This window comes from Amblyomma mixtum, chromosome 8 (assembly GCF_055824585.1).
Source record: "Amblyomma mixtum isolate Tamu chromosome 8, ASM5582458v1, whole genome shotgun sequence".
NCBI classification, from domain to species: Eukaryota; Metazoa; Arthropoda; class Arachnida; order Ixodida; family Ixodidae; genus Amblyomma; species Amblyomma mixtum.
In genome coordinates, this window is record NC_143019.1 from 86,791,035 (window position 1) to 86,815,381 (window position 24,347).

The following is a 24,347-nucleotide window of genomic DNA, read 5'->3' on the forward strand; positions in this document are numbered from 1 at the left end:
ACGAGGACATAGTTGAAAAAAACAAGGGGAGAATTCCAATCAGAGTAAAAACTCAAATGGTGAGTCTTATATACGAAAATATTTTTCAAAGCAACTACATGCCAGGTGCATAGCGTCAGAAAGGTGCCCTAGGCTGCTTTTGGTGTTGTCATGTTGCATCTTTCGAAGGGATTTTTGTTGCGAAATCTTACATCTGAAAACCCCGCCTGTTTCTTCAAAAAGCGCATGAGTCGGAAGTCAGTTTCTTTACAACGAGTAATCGATACGCGTTAAAACTAGTGCCCAACCGAAGCTGTGAGCGAACGCTGCCGCGACACTTTCACGTGCGCTTTTCTCTTTCTCATACAGGACGTCATCGCTTAGCCAGCAAGATGGCGGGACCGTTCACCGTGTCACGCAGGACGAAATTGAAACGTCTTCCATTGTACGTCAGGCATCATGACATTTCCTTGACAATCGTATTTCGTGACTGCAGACAGAAGGAATTTGCGCACTCTAAACTAGGCCCATTACATTTATGTGCAGATGAGGCACAAAACACTGAACTAAACAACACGGGCTGGAATTGTTCCGCAAGCCCTAAGATGCGTTTCATTTGCTGCCGTACATGGAAGACAACTGCTCTATTCCAGCAACTACTCTCAGCGCATATCCTGCATACTTTCTTATTTATTTGTTCTTGTTGCCATTGCATCTGTAATATGTACAGTCTTTGTCAAAAGTAGACAGCCCAAGAGCTTCTCTTAAGAACCCTGCAGCGCGGCTCCTTTTGTATACTCAGGAACCCTGATCTAACGAAGGTGGGAGGAAGTTCTCAACCCTCCCAAGCTTGTTTAGCTTGGTTTTTTGGGCTTGACGTCCCAAAGCGACGCAGGCTATGAGAGACGCCGTAGTGGAGGGCTCCGGAAATTTCTACCACCTGGGGTTCTTTAACTTGAGCTTGTCAAATGTGCTTAAGATCCTCGCTACACGGCTTGGAAGCGGACCTCTTGGGCTGTATATTTTTGACAAAGACTGTACATCGGTATTTTTTTCTGCTAGTATCTGTAACATGACCTGCAGTATCAAATAATTAAATAAACTTGATCCTTCTTGCAAAAGAATACAAAGGGGACTCGCAAGGACCCACGCAAAATGGAACTTGCTCCCAGCATCTGAGATATTTGCAGTTTACAGGACACGCCATTAGTGCTACAAAGAAAGCTTGACAGCACTTCACGTAATCAAGGGTGTTTTTGCAGCTAAGAAGTTCAAAGCAGGGCACTGGATTTTTCTTGCGCGCTTTTTACCAAACATGGTGATGATAAAATGTCAGCACCCTGCATACGTAGCTGCCACTTGTTCATGTTAATTATTTAATCATACTGCCATGCCTTTTTGTGCCCATGCAGGAGTATTTACAACGCATCAATGTGATCAAACAGAATAAAAAGAAAACTACAAAGATACAGAGATGGTCAAATGTTTAGGGGAATCCCCCAAGGTGGAGAAGATTTGTAATAAGGGAGTAATTACTTATTGATATCCACCCGAGCGCAGCCATACGGCTGCTTTCCTGCTGCTCTGCTGCTTAGCTTTCCTTTGTAGCCGTATGGCTGCGCTCGGGTTGATGTCAATGAGTAATTACTCCCTTATTACAAATCTACTCCACCTTGGGGATTCCCCTAAACATTTGACCAACACATTTCCCACTTCGAGTTATAGATCAATTCGCTCTCGCCCTGTCATAAGCTTACCGTCCCGGTTAGCTCAATTGGTAGAGCGACTGCTCCGGTGAAGCGGTGGCCCCGGGTTCGAACCCCGGACTAGGAAGAATTTTTCTTTAACTACGAAGTTTCTGATAAAGCTGTTAGCTTTCCTTTGTAGCCGTATGGCTGCGCTCGGGTGGATGTCAATGAGTAATTACTCCCTTATATTAAAAATACAGACATGTTCTCTGATCCAAACTCAAAATGAATAGGAGAGAATTAAACAGAAAATTCAATTTTTGCAGTATAATTAACAAATAACTGCACGGACGTGCACATCACCGCATTTTCAGGTAATTTATTCCAATAGGATATAGCATCTGGAAACAGGGAGTACTTGAGGATATTTACACGGCTGACTGGTTGACGGACAGTTTTACTACGGTTAGTTCTAGACGAGTGTTTCCAAGGACGGTGTAAGTATTCTGAATTTCTTAAAGTGGCCGTGAAGAAGTTCGAACAAAACATTTAATCTTGAAATGATTCTTCGCTGACAGGCTTTGTAAATTTGATTGAATTATTATTAGACTACATCCAACACGAACATTTCTGGGCGTGGGCTGACATGAAGGCGACAAAAACAGTGGGGCACATTGACAACAGCATGAAGGAAGGACAGAACACAGCTCTGAGTGCCATTTTTGCTTTATTTCTGCGTTCTTGGCCGTTGTGCAATGCAGCAATCATTTTCATTACTGCTCTCTATCTGGAAGTTCCTATTTGCAATACATGCCGTCCGCTCATGAAATCATAATTTATGGCTTTCGCACGAGTTTATGCTGTGATGACTGTTCATAGTGCACGCATTTCTTGAGAAAGTTTGCAACCGCCACCATACAGGGTGGCATGGACTTAGGACTATCCATGGTGCGGATGTGCGGTCCTTCTATTGCTGTGGCAGTAGTCTGCATGGCGCTACGTGCAGCAGCCGTTGGAACGTACCTTGTGTGGATAAAACAGTGGACCGATGCAAGTAGACGCGGATGGTCTACCTCGACCTGGATCACGGGTCTTGCGGTCATTTGCCTCTCAGATGGTGAGTTAAAGGTGGCAAACTCCTTCATCCTTCTAGGCGTCGCATAAAGCGAAACTTGACTTCGCGAGCTGAAGGGCGTTTATTGGTTTAGTATAGAAGAGCGGACCTATAGCGCCTTTGAGCCTAATAAATAGGCTGAAAGACTCATGAACAACCATGAAATGAGCAATGGGCTGCACATTTGATGATGTTCGATTTTTCAGGAATTTTTTCTTCTATTTTTGGAGCTGGAAGACATGAAATTGGAATGAAAGTTTGCCATGTCTTGCTTTCCAAGCGCACAAATTGCATTTTAATTTATGCCCCGTCGTCCGAGAGGCCCTCCCGCCGAGGAAACACTTAGCCATTACATGCCACCGAAGAATGTTGAGGAGAGCTAGTTTACTCCAGCAGCATTGCAAGCCAGCATCCTTCCATCAGACTTCTGGCTATTTCAAGATATGAAAGCCATCTATAGATCACGCACTTCGGCATCAAGGACCTGGCTATTGTATGAGCGCTTCTCACGTTACCAGCATTCCCCTTCATCCCTCTTCGATAGCATGAGGATACTGAAGCACCAGCAGCTGAGGCGCATTTCCGCAGGCGCTCACCAGACTAAAAGCTATGCTCTTATGAGCAAGAGCATCATTCTGTACTTTCATTTACATATTTATTTGTTCAGTATCTATCGCATCCAACGTACCACAGTGAGGTAATTAAAGCTATATTCAAACACAGTCAATACCAGAAATTAGGGATAAGCGCATCTACTTCCTTTGGCTGTCACGACGTGGCGCATGGCTTTGAACATTAAACAACTGGGTGATGACATCATCTGTGATGTCGGCACTCGGTGGGAGCTTTCCAGAATTTGTGACAATGAACTTTGAATCACATCACTCCTTCAAATGCTGCAGTTAATCCAGGAGAAACTGAATGAAGCCATTTGTTGTTTTCCTGTATTCTGCAGTGTACACAAAATATTTCGCAGAATAACTTTCAAGGCCCAAGTGGCGTTTACTGTAGAACATTGTAACGGTCTACAGAGCAGTTTGTGGTGTCCACTATGCATACAGAGTTTGGTGCACTGCGATAGTACTGAAGCGAGCAAATTTGCGTTGTCATTAAGACTGTCAGTACCTACGCACGTTGCATCACTGCTCCTCTAGAGCTACCCCTTTCTTTGAATATCGGTGGCCATAAGTTTTGCTTATTCTCCTTGTCTACACTGCACACACTCTCCCTTCGTCTGTCTACTATCGTCCGAAATGTCCCACTTTCGCCCAACACATAATATGTTTGCTGTTTGAACAGGCAGCATGTAGTAGAGGAGTATCTTTTTTAGTAGCACACGCGCAGAAAAAAATTCTCGTCGGCGAAAACGCCCATCTATGAGCAAGAAGGCCCTATAATAGGTATATGAAGGGGCAGGCAGCGATAAATTTTTTTAAATGTTCATGGGGCTTGTATAGCTGAAGAAACACCGTGCTACGCCTAGACTACTCTACTCCTAGAGTGCGTGCATGTTGACTCGTGCTTCCACTTCCGAAGGCATTTTTGCTGTCGCGCCTCTTATGTGGTCGAAGATCTCGCCTGATCCTTCCTTACGCGACCGTGCTGTCGGTCCTCTTCCGTAAACGTCTCACCTGTCGCTTACGAAAGTGACAGGTGACAATTCATAATAACGCGGCGTGTGAAATTTTTTGATCGGAGTCAAGGCGGTCTTCCATTGTGAACAAGCCCAAGAGGTGGTTGAGTTGTTATGGTTCTTGGTTTCTCACCCGAAAGATGCGGGTTCGATCTCGGCCGCAGTAGTCATTTTTGGATGAAGGCGAAATACTAAAAGTCTGTGTACTACACGATGTTATAGAAATTACCCGGAACCGCTACTACGGTGCAATTCATGACCAGAGTCGCATTGGGGCGTTAAATCCTATACACAAAATGAAACAAAACCATCTCAAACACCTCGTGATTCAGACTTTCACGCCGTCAGTTAGCACCCGCTGATTGGTCCCCGCGCAGCTAGCGTGCGCCCACCTCGCCGACACGTGGCGCCGTCTGGCGCCCTCACGGCGATTCTTGTGTAAGGGGCTGCATATCGCGCGCCACCTGTGCGCATGGGCTGGAAACTCCTCCGGAATGCCGTTGCATGGTGTTACAGTTTCTCTTATGGTTGTCGTTACTGTCTGCCTTCGCAACATCATTACAGGTTGATAACTTAAACCCCGCTCAAATCGACAGTATCGCGAACTGATACAAGAAACAGGAAACGAGCATCTTTTGGCGTCGCTTATGCAGCGCCTTGGGCACCTATGCAGGCTCTAGAAGTGTGGCTTTGGTCTGAGGGAAGCGGTACAGACAAAAGTTTGGGACAAAGTGTGGCAAAATTGTTGCCATTACATGTATTCCTGCCTTAATATCAACTATGCAAGATCAGATGGAAGTGCGCCTGACAGAATCTCTTGCCGCACGTCTTAATTAACGTCCGTTCCTAACGTGGCAGCGTCGCTGTGACTGCCAGCGCTGGAATGCCACTAGGGAAGACGTCAACACAGCACTCGATTTCTAGCTGCTTCTTACAGAACTATGAGCATTATTCGACGTTTACGCTATAAAGGCTGGATACTAGGTCTTTTACGGAACATTGTCCTTGACACGTGGACAGGGAGTATCGAAACCCACCCATGCAAACGTGTAGGCTCAACTTCTCCCTATGCAAATTTATCTTGGCGCACTAACCTGTGTCTAGGCCCCATCGTTTACAAGTTACAATTTTTCGCAACTAGTGGGGCTAAAAATTGGGCGCTATATTTTCTAACTGTAATTCAAGTGGAATTATGGCTACACAAAAAATGAATATGACGCAAATAAATATATGAAAAAAAAAAATATTCTTATTCTGGAACAAATATTTTAATTGAGGCAGGTTTTTGTTCGGGACTTAAAAACCCTATTTTTTCTTAATATTTTTTATACCATAAGATTGAAGCTTGCACTGCAATCTCCTGCGGAAGTCACATATGTTTTTTTATCATTCATTACAAATAGTTCTTTATTTACGTGACCAACCCTGTTGGCAGGACTTCCGCATCTCTTATACTCGTAAGTCTTTGTTTTTATATCGCGATAGCATTGAACATCACAGCGGTCATTTGCAACGCTCCAGCGGCTGAGCAGGGTACCCTCAGTGGGATACTCAAAGTTTCACGGTTTATTTCAATCACCCCTTAGTTGTCGAAGAGGCGACAAAAAGGCGAACACGGTTGACTCACGAAGTGTCACTCTGCACAATGATGCCACTGAAACATACCATAAGTGCCTTTCGTCTAACCTCGCACATGACAGACATGATAGATGGAGAGGAGAACGGTTGGCAGGTGTCAGTTGGAGACAAGGAGATACCATTAAACACCACCTATCACCTGTCACGGGTGGAATTTGGAGGTTTCACACAGACTTTGGCACCGGACAGTTTTCGCCTTCATCGCATTCCGATTGCTATCGCGTTAGAACTGCTGATTCATTCCTTCACCTAATCCTCACACTCTCGTCACTTGCATAGCTATATTCGCATCCTTGCCCGAGGGTGCCCATCCAGGGTCGCTGAATCACTTCAACAAAAGTTACAAATTCTCCTGTAGGCCTACGCACCATTGCCAATGTCCAACGGTCCATACAGCATTCTGGACCATGCTATCTGATATTCCGCATTCTGTTTAACCGGCTTCTGCAAAGGCTTGAATACAGCCTCAGAACAGTGTTTGATAAAGCTGGCTTCTGCAGGTTTATAGTTACTGCATAAATATATATGTCGACAGAAATCTACTTCTTCAGTTGTAGAAACATCTCTGGTACATGTGCAACAACGAAAATAATCTAATCAAAAAGTTGAAAAATGACGCAAAGTTTTTTTTTTTTTTTTCACGCTTATCTTTGCAGTGCTGTTTGGCTGCTTGGGCGCGCTAAGCTTTGCGGTCGCCTTGCGCAATCTATCCATCCGGCTTCACGAAGCAATGATCCGGCGGGTTCTTGGCAGTCCAGTGGACTTCTTCGACGCAACACCTCGAGGCCGTGTGCTTAACCGCCTCACGGCAGAACTAGACAGCATCGATTCTCGTCTATGTATGGCGGCCAAGCAGCTGACCCAGACGTTCACCGTAGGCATCGCCCGGATTGTCGTCACAGGTCTGCAGGCACCGGCTGCTGCAGTTTTAGGAGCGCTGAGCACCGCCTTCTTCTTAGGCTTCATAGTACGTGTTTTTTGTGTTATTGTTTGTTTTAATACGTGTTTGCTCCCCTAATTTTAATACGCATCGGCTGCTCCGTCTTGTCTCTGTGTTCATCATCTATGTGCGCCATAGGCTGGCACGTTGATTTTAAACCTGCCAAAACATTTTGCTCTTCAATGGCCTTGAAATTTTCATATTGCGCTTAACGTGCGTTTCTCTTCCATTAAAATGAAGCTTCCGAACGCTGGTTGCCACACCGCAACCTTGGAGTCAGCCGCCAATCATCACAACCACTAATCCACCACGTTGGATGCAGATTTATAGCCCTGCCTACGTGTACCCGTAAAGTTATCCATCCTATATGCATCACAAAAAATATCAATGGTAAAGGTCATTTAACTGCCTGAACACGTTTTTCGTTAGCGCCAAACTCTGAACTGAATGAGCGGCTATAAATCCCTCAGCTTCTGAATTCCTCCGTGTAGAACATACCATCTTATATAGCCCGACAGCATGCAGGTGCAAAAGGCGACAGCTGGATTCTTTGGCTTCTGACGTTTTGCAGGTCGCTACCACGAAGGTCTCAAACCTAACGCGAAGATTCGAGGCCTCCCAGATCTCCGGCGTTCTTCAACACGTGGCCGAAACGCGTGACTCACTCAGCGTGGTCCACTCGTACCGCGTTGAGCACCACTTCTGCAGACACTTTTACCGGGTCGTGGATGCTGCCATCCAGGCGCTGTTGACACTCGCTGGCATATTCCGGACCACCCGCTTCCTTGGCAGTCTGTGCGGATTCCTGGTGATCATGAGTTCCGTAGCGTTCACCTTGTTTGCGCCAGGAAGCGCCCAGGGCGGGATCACGAGTGCAAGTGCTCTTGGACTCACACTTAATTCTGCCATGGGGGTGAGTTTGTCTGCAGTTACTTAGAATCATGCGATGAGTCCCCGCATGAGGCATAAAAAAATCGCTACTAATACATCCCCATAATAAGGAGTCTTGAAAGGCTCTTCAATGGCTGTTATAAAATAAGTGCAAACTAATGTTTACCACAGCCGACTTAAACGAACTTCATTGAGGTGAGCCGTCTAGTAAGCCGCATTTCATTGCCTGTATTTACATACAAAGCACTTACAAGTTGTTAGTGGCCTTGGCTACGAACCAAAGGCACTGTGACCACTGCAAGGAAACGCGCAACATTGTTTGATAAAACTGAGGTAGAAGGGATCGAAATAGAGAGCGAGTACAATGGGCAATCGTGGCAACATTTTGGGTTGCAACTGTGGATGAAGGAACGTATGCAGAAGATCTTTCAATCGCACTCACCAAAAACGAGATGGAAATTATTGCTCTGTAGTAGGCAAGGAAATTAGCAAGGTGAAATTTCTCCCTTGGATCGTAGCAGTGCTTTTGAGAGAAATATCCTAATTGAATACAAGGTTGTCATCATACACTATTAAACAGCTGTAAGTTCGTGTTGTGGTGTGTGTCGTGCTCTGCTTCTTGTATTGAGTTGTGCAGATGAGGTAGCTTGTGTGTTTGAAACCAAAAAGCAAAAAGAGATCTTGTGTCAGCCCAGAAAATGCCGATTTGCACTGTCCAAGCTCATGCGTCACCCGGAAATTGTTAGCCATCCTACCCCACAGTGGATGAGAGGAAGGGTTTGAAGGGAATTGAAGAGAGTAACGGCGCGCAAAGCTTTCGGTGAGTGGGAACAGTGAAGGTGAAACGCCAATTCCTGGAAGTCTTCCCCGTCTAGTGCCATTCCGTCCTTTATGTTGGGAATTTCATGGCACCTGCTCCTCAGATTTACAAGATGGTTGCCTCTAGAATTGCGTGTTTTGTGCCCCTGCCGTAAAATGAGAACCCTTCAATCATTTTTCTGCAAAGGACTCAACTTCCTGAGCTTTTTAAATGCAGGAACCACTTTGCCTGCAGTATTTTCTCCTCCACGTTTGCACAGTCTGGATGACTGTCGGTGCACGCCACTGGAAAACTCGCGAAAATAAAACGCGTGCTGAAAGGAATAGGTTTCAGTCTGATTCGAACCTAAGGAACATCTGTGCGCAACCGGCGCTTCTAATCGCTCGGCTATTTTTTATTTTATTTCTACCCTTCCCCCAGCACTTCTTGAACAACAATGCAATGAAAATAACAACAAATGACAGCTTTATGGAACTGGCATTATAGCTTCAAAACTCTTTAAGGTATGTCAAAGGCTTTGCCCCATCCACCAAATGCGGCACATAGACTACTGATTTCTGCTCAACAAAACGGGATTTGCTCTCTCGAAAATCGAGCCTCACGTCCGTACCACCATGGAGACGGACCACACGAGACGGCCGTAAACAGTGGAAGTCGATCAGCATACTAAGGTCAAATAGAAACCCATCGCGTTAGGAAAACAAGACAATCTGTGTCCGCAAACTGCACGCCTGCTCTTTAGAAAGTGGTAGGGGAGGACGTGTCAGATGTGCACACAAGGAGGGTACGTGTATCTTGTTGGGCGTGCTTGAGAAGCAAATTTACTAACGGTGGCCTTTATGAACCGCCGAAGGAGTAAAGGCTCGCTTAGAGGAAGCTGAGGCAATTTTTTCAGTGGCCTTTTGATGGTCTGTCTTAGTGATGGCTACTTAGGTTTTATGGTTGTATGCACATGTAAAAAAAAACTCGCGCCTCGTATGAACATTAACAGTCGCTTGTGGTTTCAGACATTCGATTGCTATGTGCTTTATTTTACACAGATTTCTCTGCTGATCATGGGCTCTACTTCAGCCGTCTTTTTTCTCGCTCACATGCTGGTGTCTTTCGAACGGTGCCTTGAATATACTCGGCTCCCATCAGAGGTGAGTGCGACAATAAATAGAATTCTCTCAAGAGTGTCTTTGCTGGTTGGCATGAAAAATTGGTACTTGTGCGATCGCGCCTGACTGCCCACATTTAGCTAGTTTTTTGCGGCGCCAGATTTACCAAGTGCGCTGTTGCAGTCGCATAAGATAATAATAATACATATAGCTGAATTAATTTTCAGCGCATGACTGAAGGATACGAGTACTGTACATTACCTGTCCACTATCGTGAACGCTGACATCGGTAAACATATTGGTCAATTTGTAGCTATGCTGCAAACAATTCTGATCCTCAAAGCGGCAATTTTCGTTATAGTACTTTATTTGCATTGTTTGTATCAAATATCTATTAAAGGTTTACTTATCCCAAATTTCACTTCGGCATGTGACACCGTAATTAACGCCGAACAGTGCGGTAAAGGTTGTAAGCGTGTCGAGTCAGACGGACGGTGTGGGTTGCGTCGTCGCCGAAGAGCCAAAATGGGAACATTGTCGCCGTGCAGACGCCATTTTCCACAGTTTAATGTGACAATGACCACATTAAATTTTTTTCTTTACCTAATTCGTGCTACGTTTGTTAGTTGTTATCTGCACTGATAGAAAGTATTTTGATGTCAATTAAACGTCAATTTTTATTATTTCTTGGGTCCTTGCTGCTTTCTTTTGGAAAGTCATCATCATTCGCATCCAAGAGAGCGCTGCCTAAAACTATACAACCATATACAACATTTCACGAACTTTCGCAATTGAAGAGAGGTCTGAATACTCTCTAATATTTTCCTATTTTAAGTCTCCTCGACAATGGGGACTTCCCTGAAGTCGGAATTCCCCACACTGCTTTGGTCCTAAAGCAGTCTTAGGTTGAATAAGCTAGTGCAAAGGAGGGGACGAGACGCATTGACACGAGCTCATGTCATCTGTTTGCTTATCGTCCTATTCTTGGAAAAGCAGAGCCCAACTTCATGCGCTATCGACCAGCTTTGGGTCTAGATGATGTCGTATTGAGACCGTATGCAGTGGTTGTCGGAATTGCTTCATTGGGCCTTTGTTTCATAACATACTCCACAAAGGACGAATGGCCGACTAAGGTTTGGCGTCTTATTTTTTCGGCCGAAACAGGTTGACTGCGGCACACCGGAAATCACAGGAAGCCTCAGGAAACCAGCTGCGTCACTAAAGAACCAGCCGTCTGTTCAGGCATGCCAAGCAGTACCGGCAACATGGCCAACGGAAGGAAAAATCGAGTTTCATGAGTTAAACGCTTCTTACAAGCCTGGAATCCTGCCAGACGTTCTCGTTGGCATTTCATTCACAGTAGAACCACGCGAGAAGGTAGGTTTTGGCAGGAACAAAGAAAAAATAATCTGCAACACCCTCTCTGGTGCTCCGTATTGAATGAAGGATTTTATTTACTCCGTTGTATTCTAAAACATTCACTGAGCGACATAATGAAAGAAGGCAGTCTGAAAAGAGCACTCAACCAAATAATTATTTCAGGATAAAGTAGCTGACAGGGCTTAAAATAGTACTCTGCGGAGCGTCATTTACATTGCCATTGTCCACTGCTGCAACTGACCAGTGTATTGTCACCTTTTAGTTTCCTTTAGTGGAGCTTTTACTTCTTTTTCTGCACTATTTCCTTCTTTTTTCTACGTGTGAAGTATATGCGCTTATTATAAGACAGCCATATTCTTTCAGAAAGTTTCTTCCAAGCTGCTTGTTCTTATATGACTTATAAAGTGCAGAAAATAAGCTGGTGCACTGAGCCAAAAATTCATTACAAGAATTTCGAATATAAGAAACATTCCACATATACTTCGCTACCATTTTTGCGATTTTCACCTGCGTACATACACACTAACTTTCCGTGGGTTTTCAAGTTATACAATATGTTTGCTGCACTTGTTCCTGAGTTCTGTTCTGTTTTTTTTTTATTGCAGAGCTTCAGTTCCTACTTCTTGCATTTTTTGTTCGGTTCTGTTGAGTGCGTTTTGTGGGTGAAAAGTGGGCGTGGCCTTCCTCGACATCATAATAATAAAATATTGTCACGGATGCCGGTAGGACGTTCTATCCCTGGCAGAACAGTACCTGGCGAGCACACTGGGCAGAGCGCAGCCGGCAGGCACTAGCACCGAGCAGAAGAGGACGAAGTCCGGCGCGCGACAAAGGTCGAAGACAGACCGCACGGGGGCGCCGGTAGAGTGATGGCTAAACTAAGTGCGGCATTGCCCCTCCCCTCTGGAAAGGCATCGACTCGATGCCTGAAAGTGAGGGGGAGCCACATGTGGGTGTTAACAGAATCCCAGGCACCGAACGTGGTGAGAGTTGTCCTAGCGGGCATGGTATGGCTTGAGTCTTGCGACGTGCACAATTTCGGATGTCGGCGGGCGTCTGGAAGAACGAACACTCCCTTGCGGGCGCACTTCATACGTAACGTCGCTGAGTTTGCGGAGGACCTCGTAGGGGCCGAAGTAACTGCGTAAAAGCTTCTCGGAGCGACCACGCAGACGGATGGGGCTCCAAACCCACACTTGATCGCCAGGCTAGAAAATGACTTCGCGGTGACGGAGTAACCTCCGTCACCGCGAAGTGAAGCGCGAAGCGGTGAGCATCGACTTCTTGCCGCACGCAGGTTCGTTGCCGAGCCAGCCGGCGGGCAGCCTCTGCATGGCGAACGAATGCATCAGCGTCGGCAACGGATGGGCGTGCAATATCGGGCAACAACATCGTGTCCAACATAGTCACGACTTCACGACCGTGTACCAAACGAAATGGCGTGAACCCCGTCGTCTCTTGAAGGGCAGTATTGTAGGCAAACGTGACGTACGGAAGGATTTCGTCCCAGTTCTTATGGTCATCGTCGACGTACATAGAAATCATATCAGCGATAGTCTTATTGAGGCGCTCGGTTAGGCCGTTGGTTTGAGGATGGTAAGCAGTGGTCTTACGATGACTTGTGCCACTGAGCCGCATAACTTCCTGAGTAAGCGTGGACGTGAACGCTGTGCCTCGGTCAGTTAAAACAACATAAGGGGCGCCATGGCGGAGGACTATGCTGATGATGAAAAAGTCAGCAATTTCAGCAGCAGTGCCGCGGGGAAGGGCTTTCGTTTCACAATACCGGGTGAGGTAGTCGGTGGCAACCACAATATACCGGTTACCCAATGATGACGTGGGAAATGGGCCCAGTAAGTCCATGCCGACTTGGTGGAAAGGAATTCTCGGCGGAGCAATGGGTTGGAGCAAGCCAGCCGGCTTGAAAGGTGGTTTCTTCCGACGTTGACACTCGCGGCAAGTGCGCACATAACGCTTGACAGCCGCAGAAAGCCTGGGCCAGTAATAACGGTGACGAACTCGTGCCATCGTTCGAGAAAATCCGAGGTGGCCGGAAGGAAGCTCGTCGTGGCATGCCTGCAAAACGTCAGTGCGGAGCGTCGTTGGAACCACGAGCAGGTAACCAGAGTCCGTCGGGCCGTAATTTCATTTGTAGAGGACGCCATCTCGCAAGCAAAACGACGACAAGCCACGCACGAATAGACGAGGCGGTAACGAGGCGGTATACCCTCAAGATAATCGATGAGTGGCCGCAATTCCGTGTCGTCCCTCTGTTGTTGAGCGAGGGCGGACGTGGTCAGAGCACCAATAAAGAGAGGGTCATCTTCGAGGTCATCAGAGCTGGACGGGATAGGAGCACGGGACAAGCAGTCTGCATCGCTGTGTTTGTTTCCCGACTTGTAGACAACTGTTACATCAAATTCTTGCAAGCGAAGGCTCCAACGAGCTAGCCGGCCCAAGGGGTCTAAGATTCGCGAGCCAACACAGTGAGTGGTGGTCACTCACGACCCGAAACGGGCGACCATACAAGTAGGGCCGGAACTTCGTTATCGCCCACACAACAGCTAGGCACTCCTTTTCAGTGGTTGAGTAATTGGCCTCGGACCGAGACAGCGTACGGCTGCCGTAAGCAATCACGCGCTCAACACCATCTTGCCACTGGACGAGGACAGCACCGAGGCCAATGTTGCTGGCATCGGTGTGAAGTTCTGTATCCGCCTCCTCGTCGAAATGGGCAAGAATGGGCGTTGTTTGTAGGCGTTTGCGGAGCTTTTCGAAGGCGTCCTGCTGTTCCTGTGCCCAGACGAAAGGCTGATCGTCTTTTGTCAGCCGTGTGAGAGGCTCAGCCAGCCTGGAGAAGTCTTGCACGAAGCGTCTGTAATATGCGCAGAGGCCAAGAAACCGGCGCACAGCTCGCTTATCAGTGGGAGTCGGGAACGCAGCTACAGCGGCCGTCTGGTCGGGGTCGGGGCTGACACCGTCAGGTGTCACAACATGGCCCAAAAACTTCAGCCGTTGGTACGCGAAGTGGCATTTTTCGGGTTTTAGAGATAGACCGGCTGATCGGATGGCCGTCAATACTGCACTCAAGCGTTTGAGATGTTCTTCGTAGGTCGCAGCGAAAATAACCACATCATCAAGATAGACGAGACACGACTGCCATTTGAGGCCAACCAGGACAGTGTCCATCATTCGTTGAAAAGTGGCAGGAGCGGTACACAGGCCAAAGGGGAGCACCTTGAACTCGTACAAGCCGTCGGGGGTTATGAACGCGGTCTTTTCACGGTCACGTTCATCGACTTTGATCTGCCAGTACCCACTGCGTAGATCAAGAGAGGAAAAGTATCGGGCATGACGCAGGCGATCGAACGAGTCATCAATTCGGGGCAACGGATAAACGTCCTTTTTAGTAATCTTGTTGAGGCGACGATAGTCGACGCAGAATCGGAGAGTGCCATCCTTCTTGGCGACCAGCACAACGGGCGAAGCCCACGGGCTTGTTGACGGCTGGATAACCTCGTCGCGGAGCATTTCCTCAACCTGCCTCCGAATCACCTCCCGTTCTTTCGCAGACACTCGATAGGGGTGGTGTTGTATAGGCCTCTCGCCTTCATCCACTACAATGCGGTGTTTAGCGACCGATGTTTGCCGAACTTTAGAAGTGGTCGCAAAGCAGTCACGAAAAGAGTCGAGGATCATGTGGAGGCGGTGTTTCTGATCGGCGGTTAGGTCGGGGTTCACGTCAGTCATAACGGGGGCGTCAGACGTCGATGCATGGGTATCGTTGAGGGACAATTGTCCCTCAACGAAGTCCGGCGCGCGACAAAGGTCGAAGACAGACCGCACGGGGGCGCCGGTAGAGTGATGGCTAAACTAAGTGCGGCAATATCTATTGACGCATTTGGTAAAATATATTAGCAGTATGCTGAAAAAACGCGAAAAAAACAAATAAAACCACTTTTACTATTTGAAATTCAAGCAGACGACATCAAATCCAACATGGACGGTATAACAAAACACCTGCGAGCACGGGCTGATGGCCCGGGCCTCTGAGACGAAGTCTCGCAATCGAAGCTTAAATCCAAACATGCCACATGGATGTTTAGCTCACCACTGCTGTTCGAAAGAAAAAGAGACAGCATAAGAATCGAAAAAAGTGCTCGGTGTACTCTTTCCCCCTTCAGGAGAGTGCGGTTAAGCGGACGCCATGATCGGCGACCAGCGGACTACGTACGGTCAAAGTTTCATTTTTCACGTCGCCTTCTCGCGTTTGTAAATAAAAATAAAAAACTCAAACCGTAGAGAAGGTGATATAAAAACAAGTTATATTGCACACCTTGTCTATATGTGCCGTCTTGACATTTTGACGGCATTTCAAAACGTCTGTCACATATGACCGATGACCTATGATGCGTTAAGGGAAGGATTAAAGGGGGTGTGAAAGGGGGTCTTAACAAAGGTGCGATATACCAAGGATGCTAAAGGAAGCAGCTTCACAAATATCATCCAGAAAAATTATTTTGATGCATTTTGTGGAAGCTGGGTTAATTGCAGTCAAATTTTGAATTTCTGTGCCTTCGCGCCTTTTCCGCCCCTCTGGTCACATTTTGCACGCTGAAATGTCGGTCTGCCGGCTCCGCGCACTCAGCCCTCCGGCGACGGCCGACTCGCGTGGGAATTCCCCAGGGGGCGGAGCCAACGCCTCCTAAACTGGTTTGGAGTCCACGGCGCTGGCGCGGAGGACCAATGATTGCATTCAGCTGCTGACGTAAAGAGCGCTACAAAACGCAATACGCGCGAATTCGGACGAAAGCTCGCCACCGCTGGTCGCCGCGAGGAGCGGAAGCGGTAGTTGTTAAATTTGCATTGTAAATTGTCGGCTCGCTTATGAGGTCTTGTACGCTGCATGAACGCTCGGTGGCGTGTAATCTACATAAAGCAAGCATTTTATAGCCAACCTCCAACACCCTTTTATCTGGCACTGGCGGCAGCGTCTGTGGGTTAGCTGTTGCAGCCTAGTCTCAGCGCGGGCCAAACGTCAGGGATCACTACGCGTGTTGGTGGCTTCAAGCATAGGGCACTTCCATGCCCTCATGTATCAATCGTCTCGAATTTGACAGTCGGTCACTACCGCAGAGATGGCACACACTTAAATACGCAGGGCAGATAGGCTGCTTAGTTCTGCCTTTAAGGCTTGCTCTGTTAGTTAGTGCATGCTCTAGAATTTTTTGGCGGCACTGCGCTATGTACATTATCAAATACAGAATTCCTTAGATGTAGGCATTGCCAACTGGTTGCGTACTTTCTAGACAATAAATGTATCTACTGGCGTCCATAACGCATGGCATGTTGCATGTGTACATTTGTGCTAAATGACAGTGCTGCTTGTACAGTAACTATGTAACATCAGTCAGTGGCCGCTCAAAGTAGTGCGACTCATGAGCGTTAAACCAAATTGGCTTCGAGTTTTAGACGCATATACAGAATACCCATATATGCCTGTTGAAGGTGGTCAGAACGCAATAGTCAGCAGTTCCTATCGTCGTTTTCGCTTTGTAAGTTCCAGAAGTTTAGGATGTTCGCAGGATCGGAAGTGTCCGCCGAGACAATCCAGCGGCGTAAAAACGGCAGTTCTGGCCCCGGGACACCTACCGAGGTGCTAATCAATATTGAGTCTTGCATTCTTAACATTGCAGGTGGGCATCGTCGGCCGCACCGGAGCCGGCAAGTCTTCCCTATTCATGGCTGTCCTACGAGCTTTGAGAGCGTCTAAGGGAAGCATTCGGATTGATAGTCTGGACATTGCATCGGTTCCCCTTAGAAAGCTTCGATCCGCCGTCACTTTAATCCCACAGGCAAGAAAGTTTTCTTTATTGTTTTATTTTTTCAACACTTATCATAAAGCTAAAACATGATAGCGAATAAGCACAAAGGGATCGAAGATTCCGCTTGAACATAGTGACTTTGATAAAAATACTGAGCATAACTCAAGAACGCGAACATATTGTGCAGACTGCTAATACTTTTTCTAATTAGGTGTGAAACTTCACTACCAGCCAAAGGTGCCTTGAATTTCAGGTAAAAAGGCCTTTAAACGACTGCTTATTTAAATTATTACCAAGGTTGAATACAAATAATTCACGTACAGGTCTGAACCTGAATACATGTGAAGGCCTTCTCTCGGAAAGATATAATAAAACAGCGTTTCTACTACACTGCAAACCGAAAAACTCCCAAAAATGAGTAAATGGCTCATCGCGTAGCGCACTCCCGAAAAGGGGTTTTGATACTCCTCAGAATAGGAGTATATCGTCTACTCCTCTGTTTGAAGGGGTACTTTCGGAGTGCTGGAAGGAGTGAAGTGTTACCACTCTCTAGACGGGAGTTTATTTAGGAGTAAATTTGCGATCACAAAGGAGTTAGCATGGCAATTAACAGAAGTATTATATACTCCTTTGCAGCTACTTTTATAGTACATTTCAGGAGTACGTGCCTGTTCCTGTTAAGTAGTTTTGACAGGAAATTTTTTTAGCAATTTCCCTTACTATAAGGTAACATTCATGATGCCCAGACGAGTTTATTATTTCACTTGATGAGGAAGCCCATTTGAAATGAAGTATTCTTATGGAAGGCTCACTTTAAAGCCTTCCCAGGAAAAATGCGTCGATGAAATTGCAGTGATTTATTTCAAACAATATTTTATTGTGTACAAAACATTTGAACCAAGTGTTCGGCAGCTTGCTTTCGATGGTTACAGAGAACCAATGTCTTGGCCCCTGTAGAAAAGAAGAAGAGTGCCTTAACCCGCGCTGTCTTTGGGTGCAGAGTTGAAATATCCCAAGGAATAAAAATAGAGATGCCACACTTTCTTGAAAGCAAGGAGGGAACCTTGAAATGCTTTGCTGTCAACATACGGGCATGTCATGCTATCGCTGGTTAAAAGGCACGACGTCAAAGGAGGCTCCTTCTGAAAGAAAGATTAGAAAAAAAAGTGCATCAGAGGAATTACACCTCTACGCTTGAAGTATGATGTGCTTCAAGTGTAGAAGTCAAGTTCCCAAAGCAGTTCAGAGTGCACTTTTCAATAAAGTAGGTGTTGTTGAAGTTTAAACGTTTCTCGTGACAAAAGATTAGCTAGTAGAACATAGTAGGTAATCAACTAGCTATAATACATATCTGTACCCTGTCGCATGACAGCGGCTAAACGCGTTTTTCAGGGAATCAAAAATTCCAGAGAGCCGCTTTCGTAAACGTTAAGGCAATACGGCGAATGGGAAGCAGCGTCGATGGGGAACATTTTTCCCGTAAAGAATAAAACTAAAAATATAAAATGGTCTTACTGAGGCACTTGCGCATTCGCGCTGCCTTTGTCTGCGTTCCGGCACTGCAAGAAGCATTGCGATATAATTTTCTCTTTCACTTGTCAGAAGGTTCTCCACACGTTCCAGGCACCATATCAGGACCAATTATTGAAATCAGAACATGCAAACAAATGACTGCATGTGAGCTTCCACTGCGTGTATGCAAAGCGCTATTTCCTTGATGGGAGAACCCGCAGCCGTGCATTTTGAGGACGTCGTCATTCTGTGTACAGGCACGGCCGCTTGATACAAAGCGCAAAGCTTGGTACAGGTCAAAGGCAGGGCAAGGGTGACTAACGTAGCAGGCACTGTTAGGAATAGAAAGCTACCACCAGACCCACCCTTCGCCGCCACCTGTCGTCTGTAATGCTTTGCCCTCACATTCGTTGCCAGGATTCAAAAGAAAACATTCTACACAGGTCTATCTGGCTGGGAAAGGAATTTAAGTAGGAAAGAACGCCAACCAAAAAAAAAGCGAAAAAAAAACACAACGGAACCTTCTTGGTTCTTACCAGGTGTGACTGCGAGCGAGTCACAACGCGTTTTTTAAGCCTTCGATTAGTCATCCGCCGGGTCACTGCTCGTAGACAGTTGATGCAAGAGGGGGATAGGGTTTCTAGGGAGAGTATAACATTTCCTTGCGTCTGCTGAATGCGCCGTGACTCAAGTAAGAGCGTCCTGCGCGGGTGCGGCTCAGTGTCCAGCACAAGAGTTCCCTTGAAGTCAGTCTTGTCAACCCGCGCTTCGTTCCTTCATTTGTTTGACATCCGCTTTGTGCTGCTTCAATTTTTCGGGGAAGTGCTTGGTTTCGCCAATGTACTATGTCCAGCTCGAGCAGGGGATCTTGTATTCTAGCGTATGCTTTATTTTTTTTTCTTTCGCTACCTTCCCGGGATCAGCAGTCCGAACCGGAACGCTTGCCTCCACGAGTTTCACATAATGGAATGTGTTCGGAAACTGCACGCGAAGAGGAAACTTCTTTTCACATTTTTCAAATGCGAAGAGTTTACGAGATACCACATTTTGGAACTAGACGCCTAACGATCCAGAAAGGCAACGCTCAGTATGGTTGCCACCTCATGTCCGCTGCCGACAGTCGCTGCTACGGTAAGACGCCACCAACTCGGAAAATGTAACAATTTAGGCAATCTGCTTGAGCGCTAAGGCTTCGCCATGTCCTGTGCTATGACTGAAAAGAAAAAAATCGCTTGCATTCTTTGCATAACAAGGCCCTCTTAAAACACAGGAAAGGAAGCAACACATTAGGGCAGGCAATGTTTTGTTCTCAGCACTGTTCGTAATAACGTGACAAAAATTTCCGGACCCCAAGGCTGTGCATTTTCACCTGCTCATTGCCTGTACAGCTTTTCCATATTCATGGGGCGTGAACGCATGGAGAAAATTTCGTCCCTAGAAGAACTGACCCTACTTCCAGTCGTACATATTAACGTAAACAGCCACGACTGCAGTGCCACACTCTTTTTCAGCCGCATGCAACAACAAATTTCAAGATGCTTACTTAATGACCTCTGTGTGAGCTGGCGCCTCCGGACGACGATGAAGCCTTTCGTCTCCGTGCACCCGGGGTTCACAGCAAGCCTTCGCACACTGAAAAGGGAGCGGCGTTAAGTGCATGCGCGTATGTGGCATCAAAGGAGAGTTTAATACTGCTTACCGCTATACACGACGATGATAATCCGGTCTTTTGTATTCTTGCTGTAATACAGCGAAAGAACGAGGGGCCGTCGGTGTCGAGAAAACTGATGCGTCACACACACACCGCCATGTCGGCGCGGCGAAACGGCAGCAGCCAACACTTGTACGCTGCGTAGACAATGAACGACCAGCCGCTGCTTCTGCACATATTGCTGGCTTGAGTGAGACGTTCATTGCAGCATCTTGCTGCTAAGGTCGATGATGTCCAGTCTCTTATGTCCCGACAAGCGCGCGAAAAGGAGCGGGCGGCAAGCTGGCGGCACCATGCTGGCGGCTGCGGGCAGGTCGACGCGTCACACACCGCCATGTTGGTTCGACTGAGCTAAGCTGGCTAAGCCTCTCGCGGACTGCGTCGTAGGCGATGCAACACCAAGCGTCCTCCGAACACACTGCAGACTTCACAGGCACTGTCTGTGCAGAGCACACTGCTGCGCAAGGCTGCGACGATCCGGTGTCTTGTAACATGACAAACGGGCTTGAAGCAGAAAAAGCAGAAGCGAGCAGGCAGCGACGAGCGAGCAGGCGTCGTCACCTGCAAGTGCAGCGAACCGGCAGCTGCCACTAGGCGGCGGGCAGACACTAAGGAGTGCATAAAGGGTCTGAAGGAGTATTGAAGCCGATATACTCCTGCTTGGAAAAGTAGTAAAATCATGTGAATACTTTATTTTACTCCTCCATTTCGCGACAGCGGTAAAAAAGGAGGATTTCCTCATTTTTACTACTTAAAGTCGATTGCGCAATTTTCAATAAGGAGTTTAAAAGCGGACACAAGCTATTTATACTCCTATTTGGGCTTATTTGAGTTTGCAGTGTAGGGAAAAATCTTTCCTACTAAAATACCAAGGACCATTCAGTACTAGGGAGCAAACATTTGCGAAATATCGTGGTACGTCCATGAGCTGCAATATACCGGAGCCTTATAAAGACTACTTACAAAGGAAAACCGTGAACAGACACGTGTAGTAGCTTCTACGTAGTGCTTAAAGAGGCTGCCATCCAAATTTACCGCGGAATGAATCATGTGCGGAAAATATTATTATAGGAGACCATGGACACATTGAAAAAAAAGGGTGTATATGAGGTTTATTTTTTACATACGTGTATGCGTACAAACCGACTTGTAAATCTCGCTAACTGTTTTGTTTTCAAACAATAAAATGCACTGCTAGAGCTCTGAACGATTTCAGTTGCCTACACTACGAGCCGAAGGCGTGTAAACATCCCAGAACCTAAAGACAGGCACTTCCAATGCCTGTTGTCTCTCTGCAGCAAAGTACTCTCCTAGATCTCTAAAGCCGTTTAACACAACCAACTTCCATTTGGCAGTAATGCCTCTTGTAGCAAGCTTTATAGGTTTCGCGTCTTGGCGTGAGCTTTGTTAAAAGCTCCCAGGATTGGGCGCTAAAATGGGCTTGCGGATTAGTGCTGAGCTCTATTCTTGACCTCTTCCCAAAACGATTTCCCCTGCTAAAGCAGCTGTAGCAGATGCTAGAAAATTTATTCTTCTTATTAAAGCGTCACCAATATTTTATTAGCCTCCAACTGCTTCCAATTAGGTTCCTACCCATGTGCAGCTCATTATAGATTTTCCGAACGTTCTGAGCATCATTTCCACTTTGTGTAAGCATCAGATAGGCCGTTTTTCAATGGCTTGCGATAGCCCTAACCAAGAATATCTCCATATATGAGGGATACCACCATGCTGCATGGAGGCCAGATGGTCATCGCTCTCTGTGTTCGTTGACCGGTATTTCCGCCTCGTGCGCAACAGGACCCGTGTTTAACGAGAGGCCCCTTGCGGGACGTCTTGGACCCGACTGGCAGCCATTCCGACGAAGAGGTTCGCCGAGTTCTGGACCAAGCACATCTAACTGATTTCGTAGGAAGCCACCCAGAGAACATACTCCTCGAAGTGGGCGATGCCGGAAGCAACCTCAGGTACTGTGCCTGCACCTCAGTGCTCCACTTTCATCTCACCATCCCCATCTGCGCCTCAAAATTTAACTATTGCCATTTATGGAGCCAAACTTTATCGCTTTACAGATGGATGTCCGATTCGCGAAGTATCTAACCTAACCTAACCTAACCTAACCTAACCTAACCTAACCTAACCTAACCTAACCTAACCTAACGGAACCTGTTTTATTGAAAAACCAGTGGAAACAAGGGTGAAGACGGCCATGACGCTTAGAGTGGTTATCCATGCAAAGCGTTTATTTACTTTTTTTAGAACCAGGCGATGTTTACAACCTCCGGTTCTACCCTGATGCTGCATGGTGCGCCGGTTCCTGCGTCCGCTGAGCTCTTCGAATCTTCTCCGTCAATATTTTTTTTCTTTTTTACTGTTCTTGTTTTCCAGGCCAATCTAGCCAGCGTACTAAAAGGTAATTGAAATAACAGCTTGGTAAAGCAAAGGAAATTGTGAACAAAGAGGGAAAATTCATTACATGTAACAACCTGGAAGATATTAACCACTGAGCCCCGCCGCGGAGGCTCAGTGGTCACGGCGCTCGGCTGCTGACCCGAAAGACGCAGGTTCGATCCCGGCCGGTGCTCCCGAATTTCGATCGAGGCGAAATTCTAGAGGCCCGTGTACTGCGCGATGTCAGTGCACGTTAAAGAACCCCAGGTGGTCGAAATTTCCGGAGCCCTTCACTATGGCGTCCCTCATAGCCTGAGTTGCTTCGGGACGTTAAACCCCAATAAGCCAATATTAACCAGGGGATGACGCGAGAAGGAGGGTAAAAGAAAACTCCGAGCAGAATGAAACTGGTTTTAGAGCGAAAGCGCTACTTCACTACCAGAGCTCCAAAAGCCAGGCCATCAATGAAGCCTTGGCCTTGACCTTGAATAAAAAAATGGCTGAGGTTTAGCTAAGGTTAAGCCTAGTCAGATGCGAAGCATATTGATGGCTAGGCTTGGTAAAGTTCCTCGCTTTGTTCTTCAGTTGTTGTAGAACGTTGTCGCCGAGCCGCATATTGAGCACGCCGCTTAGCCAGACGTTCATCCCGCTCTTCATCGGTCTCTGCGGCACGCTGAAGCTTTCGCTTCTCGTTCAAATCAGCCCTGCTTCTAGGCGGCATCCCAACACCTGGCCGCCTCGTAAGTGCCCGGAGAGCGAGGCAAGCTCAACTTTAGACCGCTGCTGTAGCGTCACGTGGTCAGCTGCAGCGCCTCTGATGTGGAGCCTCCACCGCCGCGGCCGACCGCGCGAGCCGGCAGCCCATCTCTCCTCTGCTGTGACGTCATGTTGTCACGTGGTCACGCTAAAGGTCAATGGTAGCTCCACCGCCGCGCTCGACGGGCTGTAGTGTAGCTCTAGTAATATGCTTCGCATAATAAACCAAGTAAATTTTGCGCGACTGAGATTCGAAACCACAATGCGCGAACAGATCAGCTTCGCTGGCCGCTGTACGAGAGCACCATGGTATCGCTGCAGCCCATTACGCCTCGTGTTGAACTGCGGCGCTCTCTCGCGCTGTGCATTGCACATCGTCGCCTTCATCAACTTTCATCTGCGGCGCAAACATATCAGATCAACTTAAGCTCAATCAGAGCATAACCTGACTCTAATATCGTAGCCAGAACTGCCGACGACCCGGTAAAGCAAAACCATCAGTTAAACAGGCTGAACACGTGTTTTCGCGCGTCTACTTGTTTAACTGGAGTAGCATGCTCCGCTTATAACCAGGCAGACGTCTTCTTTATTCATTAATGTCTCTCTCTCTCTCGTTTAGCTAGATAGTGTACAAAATATGTGACATTTCCAAAATATGTGAAAATATCACAGTTATAAACAATCTTTTTGCCATTTCTGAATTTGTTATTCCGCCAGGAGTTCTTGAAAACGTAACTGTTTTCCTTCACGTGGATTTTCATCATTGTTCTTTCATGGGCGCTTCACTCTGCCTTTATTTTCCGTCTGTTCAAAATTGTTATTAACTTGTGTCACTTTTAGGTGACATAATGTGTGGTTGCATGTATTACTGCATATTTTTATTGCCATTAGGTGGAATCTGAGGTTAGCGCAATATCAGCAAGGCTGCTGAAATGACAAATATCCCCAGCCACACCTATAAGGTGAAGC

At 46.9% G+C, this 24,347-nt stretch overlaps 1 protein-coding gene and 1 long non-coding RNA gene across 2 annotated transcripts in view; one reads left to right on the top strand and one right to left on the bottom strand.

Annotated features, from left to right (window-relative positions):
• Nucleotides 1–24,347, top strand: part of LOC149333344 (multidrug resistance-associated protein 1-like) — a 91,563-nt gene that overhangs the window by 57,368 nt on the left and 9,848 nt on the right. Inside the window, exons 18-25 of the mRNA XM_089558634.1 lie at nt 349–424; nt 2,589–2,784; nt 6,709–7,019; nt 7,564–7,905; nt 9,744–9,845; nt 10,968–11,180; nt 16,880–17,038; nt 22,032–22,198. Coding sequence (XP_089414760.1) covers nt 349–424; nt 2,589–2,784; nt 6,709–7,019; nt 7,564–7,905; nt 9,744–9,845; nt 10,968–11,180; nt 16,880–17,038; nt 22,032–22,198 — 1,566 coding nt within the window. The remainder of the gene's footprint in view (nt 1–348; nt 425–2,588; nt 2,785–6,708; nt 7,020–7,563; nt 7,906–9,743; nt 9,846–10,967; nt 11,181–16,879; nt 17,039–22,031; nt 22,199–24,347) is intronic.
• Nucleotides 18,052–21,067, bottom strand: LOC149333345 (uncharacterized). The gene is made up of 3 exons (XR_016284935.1): nt 20,220–21,067; nt 20,064–20,152; nt 18,052–18,150 (listed from the first exon to the last, which is right to left on the bottom strand). It is a non-coding gene; the product is annotated as an uncharacterized LOC149333345 (long non-coding RNA).